The sequence below is a fragment of the Protobothrops mucrosquamatus genome, unplaced genomic scaffold (genome assembly GCF_001527695.2).
Source record: "Protobothrops mucrosquamatus isolate PMUCROS unplaced genomic scaffold, P.Mucros_1.0 scaffold1632, whole genome shotgun sequence".
NCBI classification, from domain to species: domain Eukaryota; kingdom Metazoa; phylum Chordata; class Lepidosauria; order Squamata; family Viperidae; genus Protobothrops; species Protobothrops mucrosquamatus.
In genome coordinates, this window is record NW_015387791.1 from 345520 (window position 1) to 358388 (window position 12869).

Sequence of the window (12869 nt, forward strand, 5' to 3'; positions counted from 1 at the left end):
GAGTTAGGGAGAGAGTTTACAGAGTCATAACGCCTCGAGTCCGGATTCCGGGTTCCCCAAAAGTGCCTGTGCGAGGGGCTACGATCCCTGCAAGCTACTTCTATTCCCAAAGCACTGTAGGGAACAGCAAGGAGATCGTGGTCTATAGAAACTGGGTTAGGATCCATCAATATCTTCCCCCCCCCCCCTCATTCTGTCCGAGTCTAGACAAAAGTTGGACTTCAACCGGCTGGGAAATCCAGAGCTGGCCAGGTTAGCTGGAGGTTACGCGAACGGCAGCCTAGGAGATCTGGAGGGCTTTTATGGGGACAGGGATGGTCCAAAAACTCTTTTCGGCATTTTCAGCTTAGACGAAGGACTCGGAGGGTCTTTTTGTTTGGAGTCAATAAGAAAAGGGGGTGAATTTCTTTGGATAGAGGTGTGGATGGTCACGATACCGGAAGTTGGTTTGTATTTTTTTAAAAAGATTTTTATCTTGCCCATACAACTCAAGGTGAGGAACGTACCTAAACAGTCTTCCTCCTCCTGTTTTCCTCATAACAACCTTGTGAGGTGGGTTGGGCTGAGAGAGAGGAGGGGACTGGCCCAAAGTAACCCAGCCAGTTTTTCATGCTTCTCCTGGTTTCTAGGCCATCATTGGTTTAAAACTGGCTCAGGTTTTTTTTTCCCCTGCTTTAATGACAAAAAAAGCATTCGCCAGAGTTTCTCAACCTTGGCAGCTTGAAGATGTGTGGACTTCAAATCCCAGACATGGGGATTTAGGGGAGTTGAAGTCCACACAGGCAAGAATTTCTGGGAGTTGAAGTCCACACATCTTACCAAGGTTGAGAGCCATTGGCATAAGCATAAGCAGCAAAGGTGAAGTGCAGAAGTTCCAAAGGGAGACTGAGGCTTTGAATTCTCAAAAAAAAGGCATAAATGGTCTGACTTTGTTCTTTTCTCAAATATTTTTTCTATTGCTTCAGCTTGGAAAAGAAGCAGATTGCTACCTCAACAGGCTGCTCAAGAAAGAATGTTTAGGCAAAATTAATACTTAATGTGCATGTTTATTTAGATGCTATTCAAAATTTTTGTCCCCTTTCAGTTATTTTTCCTCTCCTTCAATTAACATAACTGGAAGACAGCAAAGATTGCACTTCATACATTATTCTCTTTCTTCTTGTGCATCTGTTAGAAGATTGTGGTTGGTGTAAAGGTGAACATCCTGAATAGGAAATAGGACTTCAGGCTTCAACTTTTGAAAGAAAAAAAGCTGCTTGGTATAGGATGAGAAACGGTTGAATAGCATAAGAACCTCTGGGCACTTTCAGGACAGGGATTTGCTTCCTGCTTCAGTCTTGTAAGAACAAATCTGCACAATGTTGTGGGTGCCCAAAAAACTTAGAACCCTTAATTCCATTCAAGAAAGTGAGGAATTGAAACCTGATAACTTTTTCTCCTATATCACATCCCTCTGTGGTCCTGCTTCTATAGAAAATTTTAGTTTTCTACAATGCCCCATTATACCAAGAGTTTCCTGAATCAACTCATCTACCATAGCCAGGAACAAATAAACCCTGGAGATTTCCTACATCTATGTTTAATACTATCTGCTAGTGCAGGAAATCTAATGGCATTGACAAGAATTGAGATGTTTCTAAAAACTGTTGATTTGTTTCCATTGTTTGGAAATAAAAGCATTAACTTCTGCCTTACCTTAATTAAACCATCCTGAATTACTACACATTGCAGCACGAGAAGGGACTCTCGGATTAACCCAACAATTCCATATGCAGAGCTTTCTACAATATTTTCCTGGGCTTTTCAATGAATTACCTGAAGTTGTTTTTTATGCAGATACTTTTTAAAAGTTGTTTAATGGTCCAGGTGATGGGTTTACAGGTAGACCTCAACTTAAGACCAGTTGTTTTAACAATTGTTTGAAATTATGACGACTTTAGAAAGGATGCCTTACAGCAGTGTTTCTCAACCTTGACAATTTTAAGGCATGTGGACTTCAACTCCCAGAATTCCACAGCCAGCAATGCTGGCTGTGGAATTCTGGGAGTTGAAGTCCACATGCCTTAAAATTGTCAAGGTTGAGAAACACTGCCTTACAGCCTGTAAAGCATCACTGGCCATCATAAAATCCTCCCCCCCAGGTCACATGGCAACATTTCCAGTGCTTGGCAACTGGTTCACATTTAAAATTGGCTGCAATGTCCTGAAGTCATGTGACTGTGATTTGCAACAGTTTCTGGCAAAAAAAATCCCATTTGTGAGAATGGATTTACTTAACAACCACTACAAAATCAGTAAAAAAATAAGCTTCGGTCCCACAGATGTGTCGACTTATGACAGGAATGACTTACAACCGAAATTCTGTTCCCAATCACGATAATAGGTCGAGGGCTACCTGTACACTGGGAAGAGGGGGCTGTCCTTATTGGGGATTTGAACTCAACAGCTTGAGAACCCCTTCAGCTCTAATTCTCTTCTTACTGCTCTCTAGAAGTACATTGGGTAGATGGAGAGCCATGGTGAAGCATGGCCAGAGGGCCAACATTCCCAGGAGGCTCCAGGAGGTGTTCGAACGGCCCCTGGAACTCAGGAAGAATGTGTCGTTCTCTACTCGGATACTGAGGACGACCCCTCACTCTTGACGGTCAATGGAGCAGGCCCCCGAGCCCCCTTCCATTGCTCTGAATGTGACAAGAGCTTCCGCTACCGTTCGGACCTGCGCCGCCATTTTGCCCGACACACCGAACTGAAGCCTTTCCAGTGCCCTCACTGTGTCAAGAGCTTCAAGCATTCTTTCAACTTGGTGAACCACATCCGGAGCCACACCGGGGAGCGCCCCTACCGCTGCACCATGTGCCCCAAAGGCTTCCGGGACTCCACGGGACTTCTTCACCACCAGGTGGTCCACACTGGAGAGAAGCCATACTGCTGTCATATCTGTGAGCTCCGTTTCTCCTCCCGCAGCAGTTTGGGCCGCCACCTCAAGCGCCAGCACCGGGCGTCTCCTGCCACCACAGCCCCTCAAGCGCCTACCCCGCGCTGCCTGGCCTGCGGCAAAGAGCAGAGTCCCTTGGGACACCTTTGTGCTGCCGGCCGAGGTCGGGCCGCCCCTTTCGGTTGTGGGGCCTGCGGGCGGCACTTCCAGTTAGCCTCTGAACTTCGCCGCCATTGGCTGGCTCATACTGACATCAAACCCTTTAAATGTCCGGACTGTGAGAGAGACTTCAATGCTGCATCCCTCTTGGAACGCCATAAACTCACTCATGCCAAGGACAGGCCCCTACCGTGCCAGCTTTGCTCCAAGAAAGCTCAGAAAAGGGATGGGAGGATGCTGGAACTGAAGGGCGTGGAGGAGCAGCCGAAAGGAGGTGAGCAGCAGCAGGAGGAGACTCAGCAGCACAGCAGAGGCTGTCCATCCTGCCCCTCTCCTGAAACTCGCCCCCCAGACACGCTGTACCAGTGTGAGTGTGGAACATTTTTTGCCAACAGCAACACCCTCGCAGCTCATCTGACTGCCCACGGAGGCGAGCCCTCTTTCACCTGTGGCATATGTGGCCAGCCCTTCGTGAACTTGCAGGCCCTGGAGGAGCACCAGCTGAGCCACGCTGTGTCCACAGCACCACTACCAGGCCCGGGTAGCGAGCTAGAATGCCACCTGTTGCCCCAGCTGGATCTCCGGACATTCCCGACTCAGCCTGGCAAGAAACTCTACAAGTGTAGCGAATGTGAGAAATTCTTCCGCAGTCCCCGAGATCTGGACCGCCACGTCTTGGTACACACCGGTGAGAAACCCTACCAGTGCACTGAATGTGGCAAGTTCTTCCGGCATGAGTGTTACCTGAAAAGGCATCGTCTGTTGCACAGCGGTGAGCGTCCTTTCAAGTGCACTGTCTGCCACAAGGGGTTCATCACCCTGAGCAACCTCTCCCGCCATCTCAAGTTGCACCGAGGGATTGACTAGGAGGGCTACCCTGATCTCCTAAGAATAACCCTCCTTCCCCAGCACTGCATTCTTCTACCTCCATCCCACAGTGGCAGCCACAGATGTTCCCGTTTTGGAGGTAGACTTCTGCCTACTGTTCCCGAACTCTGCCTGCCCTCGCCCTCCTTCCTGGTTCAGTACTTTAAGGCAAGGACTTTAAAGGATTAAAAAAAATATATTATTATTTACCAATGTTCCACTACTGTTAATAGAATACATTGCACATGCTTGGCAAATTATAAGGTTTCGGTATGTCGGGTAGAGAGGAATATCTCCCTGTCTATTGACCTGATCGGTTCCAGAAAGTTCTTGATTTCAGAACAGGAATATTCAGAGCCATGCAAAGAAGTTATGACAGGAAAAACCCCTTGGCTAAGTGTCTAACGTCTGAAGGTGCTTTTATGTGGGTGAGCTTAACAATGCTGAAATTACTTTGGCCAATAATCCTGGAGAGCTTCGGGGCAGAGCCATTTTCTCTCTCTCCAGAGAATGAGGACACTTTGCTGGATATTTAAAGAGGCAGAGTACTACTTCACTCTTCAGTATTTCCCAATCACTTTAGTACTGGGGTCTTGTACTAAAAGGCAGCACAACTGGCCAAAAAGATAAATGTGCACAAATCTAACTTGCATCGTTCTTTAGTTTGTATAGTTTTCTTTCTTTTTCCTTTTGCCATTCTGTTCTTGAATTGATAGGGCTACAGTTAGATGTACTTCCTGTCCCTCAAGGTAGAGAAACCTTATGCCCCTCATAATAACCATTATCCCCAAGGTTAAATAAGGGTAACATGTTTATGACATAACTGTACACATTGTAATTTATTGGGAATCTCCAAAAAGGCTCAACTTGATTTAGAGAAGCCCACTAATAGAAGATTTGAGAACTTTTACTTCATGGTATATATGCTACAAATTAAGTATTAAAAAATAATTCACACCATTGATTAAAAAAAATCACAAAACTTAACAGCCTCTCTCTTCCACCCTCCCCTCCAAATGTTAGCCTTTTATATTTATTTTATTTATCTCCTTTTTCCTACAGGTCCCAGCAGCATTTCTAGCACACACTGTCCAAATTTTCTTCCCAACAATAGTTTTATGAGGGAATTTGGGGCTGCCTGAGGAGGGTGAATTCTGTTTCCTATTTTTAATCTTGCAATATGACATGTTTTCTCCAATTTATCAGCCAGAAGAATGTTCATTTGGGTCACCTCTGCTATTCCTTTCTGAAAACTGTGTAAAGGCCAAACAGATGCCTTTGCTTTGGTGTGAAGTTTCAGGGCAGAGAAACTTAGTATTTAATAGAAGACAATGTTTAACAAAATAATTTAAAGAGTATTTGTCATTTTAATGGTAATATTGAGGAGCTGGTATATTTCTCCTTCATGGTTGGCTATTGGAAGGGTGAAATTTTGAGTTGGCCTAGGCTTATATATAATTTCCAAATGATATTTAAAACTGCTAAATTTTTTAGGTGCCTAGTAGCACCTCATAAAGATTAAGATCTCCTGGGAGCAAGGAAAGCTCACATTTACTTCTTAATATTTAAATAGGCAACAGAGAACAAACTAAAAAGCAAGGCATATTATCTAAACCAGGGATGTATAGCCTGGGTAACTTTAAGATGTTTGGACTTCAATTCCGAGAATTCCCCAGCTAGCATGGCTGGTTGGGAATTCTGGGAGTTGAAGTCCACATGTCTTAAAGTTGCCAAGGTTGGACACCCCTGCTCTAAACAAGAAATTAGAACATAGTGAAGAGTTGTATATTCTTGTACCCTACATGAAAACCTAACACTGGGTTGGCTTTGCTCTATACTCTTTTGCCTGTCTGCTGCCATTCATAAGACTTCCTGGCTGGGCAAACTCATTTCTCCATTCCCAACAAATTCTAGATTCTGATGGGGTAGCCCTTACCCATCCCAATATGGAGTTGTTTGCTGACCAACAACTGAGTCTTCTGGGTTTCCCCCCCTCTTTTTAAAGTCCTTGTTAGGTCCTTGAACATCTAATAAACTTATGTACCTGACCAAATTCCAGTTCCTTATCTTCTGTGGAATATAAGCCTTGTACCTGGGCATTTCTGTATTATGTTTTATTGAAAGAATAATTGCACATGTGGGTATTTGCTTATGTTTTGGAAACAAAGCCTGTCCAGTTTGTCTGGCCAAGGGGCCTCTGCTTGAAGGCTTATCTACTTCAACCTTGGTTTCAAGATAATTAACCATGCGTGTGCGCACGAGAGAGGAAAAAATATATCCATCAGTAGTACCTGGGCAGTGAAAGAAGCCAGCACCTAGGTTAGCTGGTTGAAATATTTTCCAATATGGCAGGCAGTATTGTATTTCTGCTAATTTACCATTATATTAAACCTGTATCATATACCTATGGATTAACATTTGCAGTTTTTATGTAACTATCTTTTTTTTCTCTCTTGATGTTTAAATGTCATTCTGGGCATAAGGCTCAAGTGACAGCATGTTTATACACAGCAATGAACTCACCTTGTGTTTGAATGATCTGCGAGATTACCCTAAACTCTAGCTATGGTCTAGAATACACCCTTGAACAGAGAGAGTGAGTGGCCCAAGGTCACCTAGCAGGCTTTGTGCCTAAGGCAGGACTAGAAAACATAATCACTTGTTTTCTAGCCTAATGCCTTAATCGCTACACCAAACTGGCTCTCCCAGTCCCGACATACAGGGTGAGAAAATAGAGCTAAAACCATAACAGAAAAACATTTCAGAAACAATGCCAGTAAAAACAGGTTGGAGCACCAGTTCGGTGTAGTGGTAAAGGCACCAAGTTTGAAACCAGGAGACTGTGAATTGTAGTCCCACCTCAGGCACAATGTCATGGTTCTGATAGATGAGACCAGTTAAAAGAACTTCAAGGCAAGAAAGTTTCCTTAAAGAACATTTATTTGGCTACATAGTATTGGCACGAACAAAGGTGAACCCAAGACAAATCCCCTCCTCTCAGGTTATAATGTTGCAAAATTGAACTTCCCACCCCAGCAAGATGTCATAAATCACATTCTCCAATTAATAAGTTGATCGGGCTTTCTAACAGAAACCCCAGCCCGCCAAAATGCAATCAGCAATGACCTTGGTTCTCACAGAACAATGTATTGTTTTGACTAAGTTAAAAACACCCTCCTCCCAATTATGTGGCAACCGAAAACCAAGGGAAAATGGCTTCAGCCAAATTCGTTTGCAGTGTTGACACACAAAAGCAAGCAGGGCAACCTTGGGCCAAGTCACATGCTCATAGCCCGAATGAGAAGGAGGCAAGGGCAAGCCACTTCCAAAAATCTTGCCAAGAGTATGGTTGGGACTAGCGTAGTTCAGGCAGTTGCCAGGAATCGGCAATGATGTGGAGACACCTAACAATCCAGTTTGTCAGAGCGGCAGAGATTACTAACTCTAAGTCTGGACCAGTATTTCTCAACCCTGACAACCTTAAGAAATATGAATTTAATGCGGACTGGGGAATTCTGGGAGTTGGAGTCCACATGTCTTAAAGGTTGAGAAACACTGGCCTGGACTCTTCTCTCTTATAAGGCTCCCATGATAATATGAAGCTACTGGATATGTTGCGACAAGGAAGAAGTAATAGAAGAGCCCCCTTTGGACAGATGCATATATCAACAGCTGCCTTTTTTTGCTGGCTCAGGAATTCTGGGAGTTGAAGTCCATTGGTTGTAGAGTTGCTATAGTTTGCCACCCCTGGTCTGGAGGAGCAATACCTTCATCTCATTTATTACACAGCTTTTGCATATAAAAGGGAGGGGAACAAGCCAAAGATTCACCAAATTCATTCAAGGTAGTCCTCAACACACAACCATTCATTTAGTGATCATTTGAAGTACCACAGCACTGGAAAAAGTGACTTGTGACAGTTTTTCACACTTACAACTGTTGCAGCATCCCCATGGTTGCGTGATTACAAAATCAGGTGCTTGGCCACTGGTTGCAGTATCCTGGGATCATGTGATCACCTTTTGTGACCTTCGGACAATCTGAGTCAATGAGGAAGCCAGATTGATTTAGCAACCATGTTACTGACATAATAACTGCAGTGATTCACTTAACTATGGCAGGAAAGGTTGTAAAATAGGGAGAACTCACTTTGCAAACATCTTGCTTAGCAACAGAAATTTTGGGCTCAATTGTGGTCGTAAGTCCAGTCTCGTGTAATGTGTAGCTATGCACAGGCATAAATTGAATGTTTATCAATTAAAAGCAAATTAGCAACTGTTCAAAGTTACAATGGCTCTAAAAAACAGCTCACAACTGGTCCTCGCACTTAAAATCAACACAGCATCCCCCTGGACACGTGATCAAAATTCAGGCACTTATTAACTGGTGTGTATTTACAACAATTGCAGTGTCCCAGAGTCATGTGATCACCATTTGTAACTTTCCCAGCTGGCTTCCAACAAGCAAAATCAACGGGGGAAGCTGGATTCACTTAATGATGGCATGAGTAACCACTGCTGTGATTTGCTTAACAACCGTGGCAAAAAAAGGTCACAAAATTGGGTGCAACTCACTTAAGAACCATCTTGCTTAGCAACAAAAATTCTGGTCCCAGAATGGTGCTCATAAGTCGAGGGCTACCTGTATCAGAATTCCCAGCCTGAAAGTGCATTGGTGGGAATTTTAATTCCAACACACCACCAGGCTGGCGAAAGATTTACTAAACATCCCCAATTGGTAGTAGCTGAAGTCTGAAGCATTTAATTCATAGCATTACATCAACAATTTTGGAGGAAATGTCTCTTTGGAACATTTTCACTGGAAAATAGCAGCTTTCAGATCTGCTGCAGTGTTTATGATTTGTAAAAGTTGCTTTCTTGCTGGTGCAGTCTCTTAAGGGGAGGAATTTGCCATCTCTGGTTTGACATTGACAACATCAAAAATTGAATGCAGCGCTATCTATGCCTAACAAATGTGTTGTTCCATTCCTCTGTTTCTTCTCTTTTTTGACTGGAATTGACAGTGAACAAAAGTAAAGAAATAATGCAAAGTCTACTAAAAGGCCATTGAAGGGGCAATGAAAAAAAACCAAGATAGTGACTGTGACAACACGATTACAGCCCTGTTCTTTTTTTTTTTTTACATGACATAAATACATGGCTTTGATAGTGCAGTTGTGGCTGCCATCTTGATTTTTTACTTCCTGCATTTACCCTACATGTTAGGATTGTTGGAAGGTTAGGAATGCTCCATCTTGGGCTAGAGATTAGGTTTCGAAGGAGAAAGTAAGACTTTTCAATCATTTTAGCTGCTTCAGGTAATACAGCTCTGTTTGTACACACAACAAAATACTATGGGTGAGTTCATACAGTCCACAAAGCTAAAATGTGGTCAACTTGTTTGTGACCTAATGGGTTGTGAAGACACAGCTGATGGCAAATTTGATTAAGCTAACCTTGACTTGGTGTGTTCTGAAGGTTGTATTGATGTGGTTTGAAGCTTCCCCCCATAGCAACAGTAACTATGGCTCCCACAAATGCTGTGTGCCTGATCTCACAGCTGGACCAAACTTCACCTTGGTTACAAGAATAATCTCTCTGGAAGTTTACAGCATATACACATTAGAAAAACATAAGCAACTGAAAGAGGCAGAAGACAGAATCTCCTGTGTTGTTAACAATCTTCTGTCCATCATGGTGCTCTAGATACAAAGAGGTTCTTTTAGCATGCTAAGTCGTTGCACCTTTTGGTCTGCACCATTTGCTGTGGGAACAGCTACTATAGTTTGTAAATCATGATTTTGGGCTTCATATGTATGAATCTGAACCACTTTTGGCTTAATCAGTAAACTGCAATTCGGTAAAACCAATCAATACTCAAAGTCATTCTGTAACACTTCTGACTCTCCCAAAAATAAATCTCAATTTGACTTCCGGTTGAGTCGCGGAGCCGATGGCAGCTTCTCTGTGAGCTGTCTGCCCTGAAGACACGTAAGAGCCGCAGGAACAGCTGTTCCGCGGCTTGGAATCCCCTTCCCCGGGCAAAGGGGGGGTGAGCTTCCCCGATAGGGGTAGAGCTCCCTAGCCCTCATATTTTTACAGCAGTGAGGGCTAAGGTGAGTTCCCCCAGAGTCGGGGATTTCTCCGTGCTTCAGGCTGCCTTCGTTGAAACGAAGCCAGACGCGGATTCAGCCTCTGCCGTTCCAGGAAAGCGTGAGTTGAATTTTACAGGCAGACAGAGCCTACCAGGAGGATTTAAAATTGATTGAACTGAAACCTTAACTCTAGAAATAAAGAATCTTCTTCGCTTTTCATGTTAACTTGAAGAAGAAGAAGAATATGGCTGCGGAAGGGCGTTTCTGTTTTTTCAATTGAAAACATATGAGACTTTCACTTTCTGGAGACTTTCTCTTGGATTATTACTGTAACAGATTTAGTTACTTTGAGCTGGCTGGACAAGCTTTCTGTTTCTATCATTGTTTGATGTGATTACAAGACTTTATAAGACTTTTATAAGACCTTTACAAGATTTTATGTTATATAAATGAAAGTATAAGAGAAGAAGGAGAAAAGTAAAATGGCCTCTAAGCGTGTGGGAACTTTTGTTCCTCAAAAAAGCACAATCTCCTCTCCAGCTGTTCAAACACCACAGCAGCCAAAACCTAAAACTCCTCCGCCTTCCCCCCCAATTCCAGCACTTACATTGAGAGATATTCAAGATGCATTAAAGGACAATGCAAGACAGATTAGAATGGAAATGGAGGACTTGTTTGAAAAGAAACTTGAAGAGAAACTTGAAGAAAAGAATGCAGAGATGAGAGATGATATATTGTTTGCATTGCAAGGTCTGGCAGTTCATGTAGAATGTATTGAAGGACGGGTGGATGAAGTAGAGGAGCATGTTGAAAGCTTGGAACTTAGACTGGGAAAAGTGGAGGAGAGTGGATTTAACTCAAAATGAGGTCATTTTGTCACAATACAGAGAAATGGAATATGCTTTGAGAATAAGGGGGCTGAAAGAAAATGCTCAAGAGAAATTAGAGGAGGAGATTGCAGCAGATCTGGCCTTGGTTTTATCCTGTCAACCTGAAGAAATTATAAGAGAAATGGAAAAAAAATTTAGAGTCAATTCATGGATTGTAAGACAGAGAAACCTTCCAAGAGATGTTGTTATCTATTTTTCTAGAAAATCAATCCGTAATCAAATTATTCAAGCTTTTTACAATGAGAAATTTCAAATATCAGGACAAGATGTTATAATTTTAAAGGAGATACCACCCAAAATACTCAGAAGAAGGAAGGATTTCGCCTTCCTGGCTGAAGAGTTGAAAAAGCGACAAATTCAATTCAGATGGGAGATACCTGCTGGCATTATGGTAAATTATATGGGAATATGCTATAGGCTCAACACCATTGCAAAGGCAAAGGATTTTTATATTTCAATCCTGAAAGCAGGTTCTCTATCATCTCCACAAGGTTCCAGGAAGGAAAGAACTTGTGAAGATAAAGTGGCTGAAGGAGCTATATTGTCATCAAGTTTCATAGAATTACAAAATCAAGAGCAAGTTAAGCAACAATTTATGGAAACTAAAGAAGATCCCAAATCACAAAGAATGACCCGTGCAGCTCATAAACGCAAAGAAAGAGAGCAACAAAAAGTGGATGTACCCGTTGCACAGCAAGTCATCTCGGAGCCAGTGGGAGGGGCGAGGCCAAAGAAATCAGTAACAGCTGATTTACAAGGAGCGTTCCAGAGGCTCGCTGCCACTAAAGATGGCAAGGTTCCTGACATAGAATGTTAATGGTTTGAATTCTCCACAGAAAAGAAAAAAGATATTTTATTATTTGAAACAACATAAAAATGATGTTGTTTGTTTACAAGAAACTCATATTACAGCGAAAGATCAAAACTATTTGTCTAATTCACAGTTGGGTATACATTTTATGGCACCTGCACCGCAGAAAAGAGGTGGAGTAGTTATTTATATCAGGAAAGATTTTCAGCCTAAATTGATTGATGCTGATTCAGAAGGAAGATATGTTTTTGTTGAAATATTATTGAATGGGAAGAAATGTCTTATTATTGGATTATACGCCCCAAATCAACAGCAGAAACAGTTTTATAAATTGTTATATCGGAAACTAAATCAACTGGATTACAAATCAGTTATTGTGATGGGGGATTGGAATGGTGTTTTAGATTCAAGAAAAGATAAGAAAGGTTCTTGTAAAATGTTTAATTCAATATTGCCTAAAACTTTTTTTGATTTGAAGGATGAACTGGAATTAAAAGACATATGGTGAGAGAGAAATATGGAAGAAAGGGATTTTACTTTCTTTTCGGATAGGCACCAATCTTATTCTAGAATTGATTTTTTTTTAATCACTAATGATTTTTGTTCTAGGGTGAAGAATATTAAGATTTTTCCCAGGACATTGTCAGATCATAGTCCGGTATGGATGGAGTTATTTGCTGAAGAAGGGAGCAGAAGAACTTGGAGATTGAATGAAAATTTATTTAGATATGACATAAATTTACAGAAATGTAGAGATCAATTGAAAGAATTTTTCTTGTTGAATATGCACAAAGGTACTTCAATTTCAATGGTCTGGGATGCTAGTAAAACATATATGAGAGGTAATTTGATTTATATGAATAATGTTCACAGGCGTAAACAAATGCAAAAACGTAAAGAGTTAGAGGAAGAGGTTAAATTGAAAGAACAGGCTTTTATTTTAAATCCACTGGATAATAATTTAAAAGTATCTATTACTGTGCTCAGGGAACAATTTAATATGTTAATAGCAGATCAGACGGCAACTAGTTTAAGGTACATGAAATATAATACATTCTCTAATGCAAATAAACCAGGAAGGTGGTTGGCCTATCAATTACGAAAGAAGCAGAA

The 12869-nt window shown here is 42.0% G+C and overlaps 1 protein-coding gene across 1 annotated transcript; it reads left to right on the forward strand.

The window, feature by feature from the left end:
* The first annotated feature begins 2506 nt into the window (after positions 1-2506).
* FIZ1 (FLT3 interacting zinc finger 1) lies at positions 2507-4044 on the forward strand. Its single transcript, XM_015822640.1, has one exon. It carries the CDS (start codon positions 2507-2509, stop codon positions 3959-3961), a length of 1455 nt encoding a protein of 484 aa, XP_015678126.1. The 3' UTR covers positions 3962-4044.
* Positions 4045-12869: the final 8825 nt, after the last annotated feature.

What these genes read in the sequence shown, in the direction of transcription:
- FIZ1 (XM_015822640.1), top strand. Translation starts at nt 2,507, where the DNA reads ATGGAGAGCCATGGTGAAGCATGGCCAGAGGGCCAACATTCCCAGGAG.